The 762-nt window shown below is 35.2% G+C and overlaps 1 protein-coding gene across 1 annotated transcript in view; it reads right to left on the minus strand.

The window, feature by feature from the left end:
- Positions 1-474: 474 nt before the first annotated feature.
- Positions 475-762, minus strand: part of LOC124252892 (neuronal acetylcholine receptor subunit beta-3-like) — a 17,128-nt gene continuing 16,840 nt past the window's right edge. Inside the window, exon 8 of the mRNA XM_046686570.1 lies at positions 475-526. Within this exon, the coding sequence (XP_046542526.1) occupies positions 475-526 (52 nt within the window). The remainder of the gene's footprint in view (positions 527-762) is intronic.

Raw genomic sequence — 762 nt, forward strand, 5'->3', positions numbered from 1 at the left:
GAAAAGTGATTTCCACTGTGTTTTACAATCATATAAATCCAATGCTGAAAATATTTTGAAATATATTGTATATGTTTTATTATATATACGGTTTGTTTCCCATGATCTGAGTTACCTCCCTTATATTTATGGGTGTGCAACCCTCACTGTTGTCATATTGGGGAATAGCATCATTTATGACAAGCCATTCTTTAGATTGAATAAATAAACTTACACATAAACATTCATATACTTTTGATATATTTGTGTCATTCAGGTATGGGGCAGTTCACAGTTTCTGTCAAATGTAACAACTTTCGCACAATTCATATGTTGGTGTTTTTTTATAGCCACAGGTGCAAAAGAGTGAAATTTCAAACAACGTTCTCGTTTTGAGATCTTTTTCAGCACACGTTATATGTTGGGATTACTCTTTTCTCATCAAAGTACAGATTCTAGTACTCTTGGAGTCCCATCCGATTCGAACCCCCACTCTCAGATGACAACATAGAAGTAGTAATCGTTGTAGTGTATGCAGGTTGGTTGCCTGAAAATGCAAGGGATGTTATTATTTAAAGAATGTGGACGGAACTTAATTCATTCTTGCCAAAATAACACATACCCGTATTTGCTGTGTTCTAAAAGTACATAATTGTAGATGCACATTTACCAAAATGGTAATTTTAAAACATACTATCACCATCAGTTATTTCGCAGATAGCGCTCATGCTGTTGATCACTGGATTGTCTGGTCCAGACTCGATTATTTACAGACCGCCGGAA

Source organism: Haliotis rubra, unplaced genomic scaffold (genome assembly GCF_003918875.1).
Source record: "Haliotis rubra isolate DU_JTF1 unplaced genomic scaffold, ASM391887v1 Scf529, whole genome shotgun sequence".
NCBI classification, from domain to species: Eukaryota; Metazoa; Mollusca; class Gastropoda; order Lepetellida; family Haliotidae; genus Haliotis; species Haliotis rubra.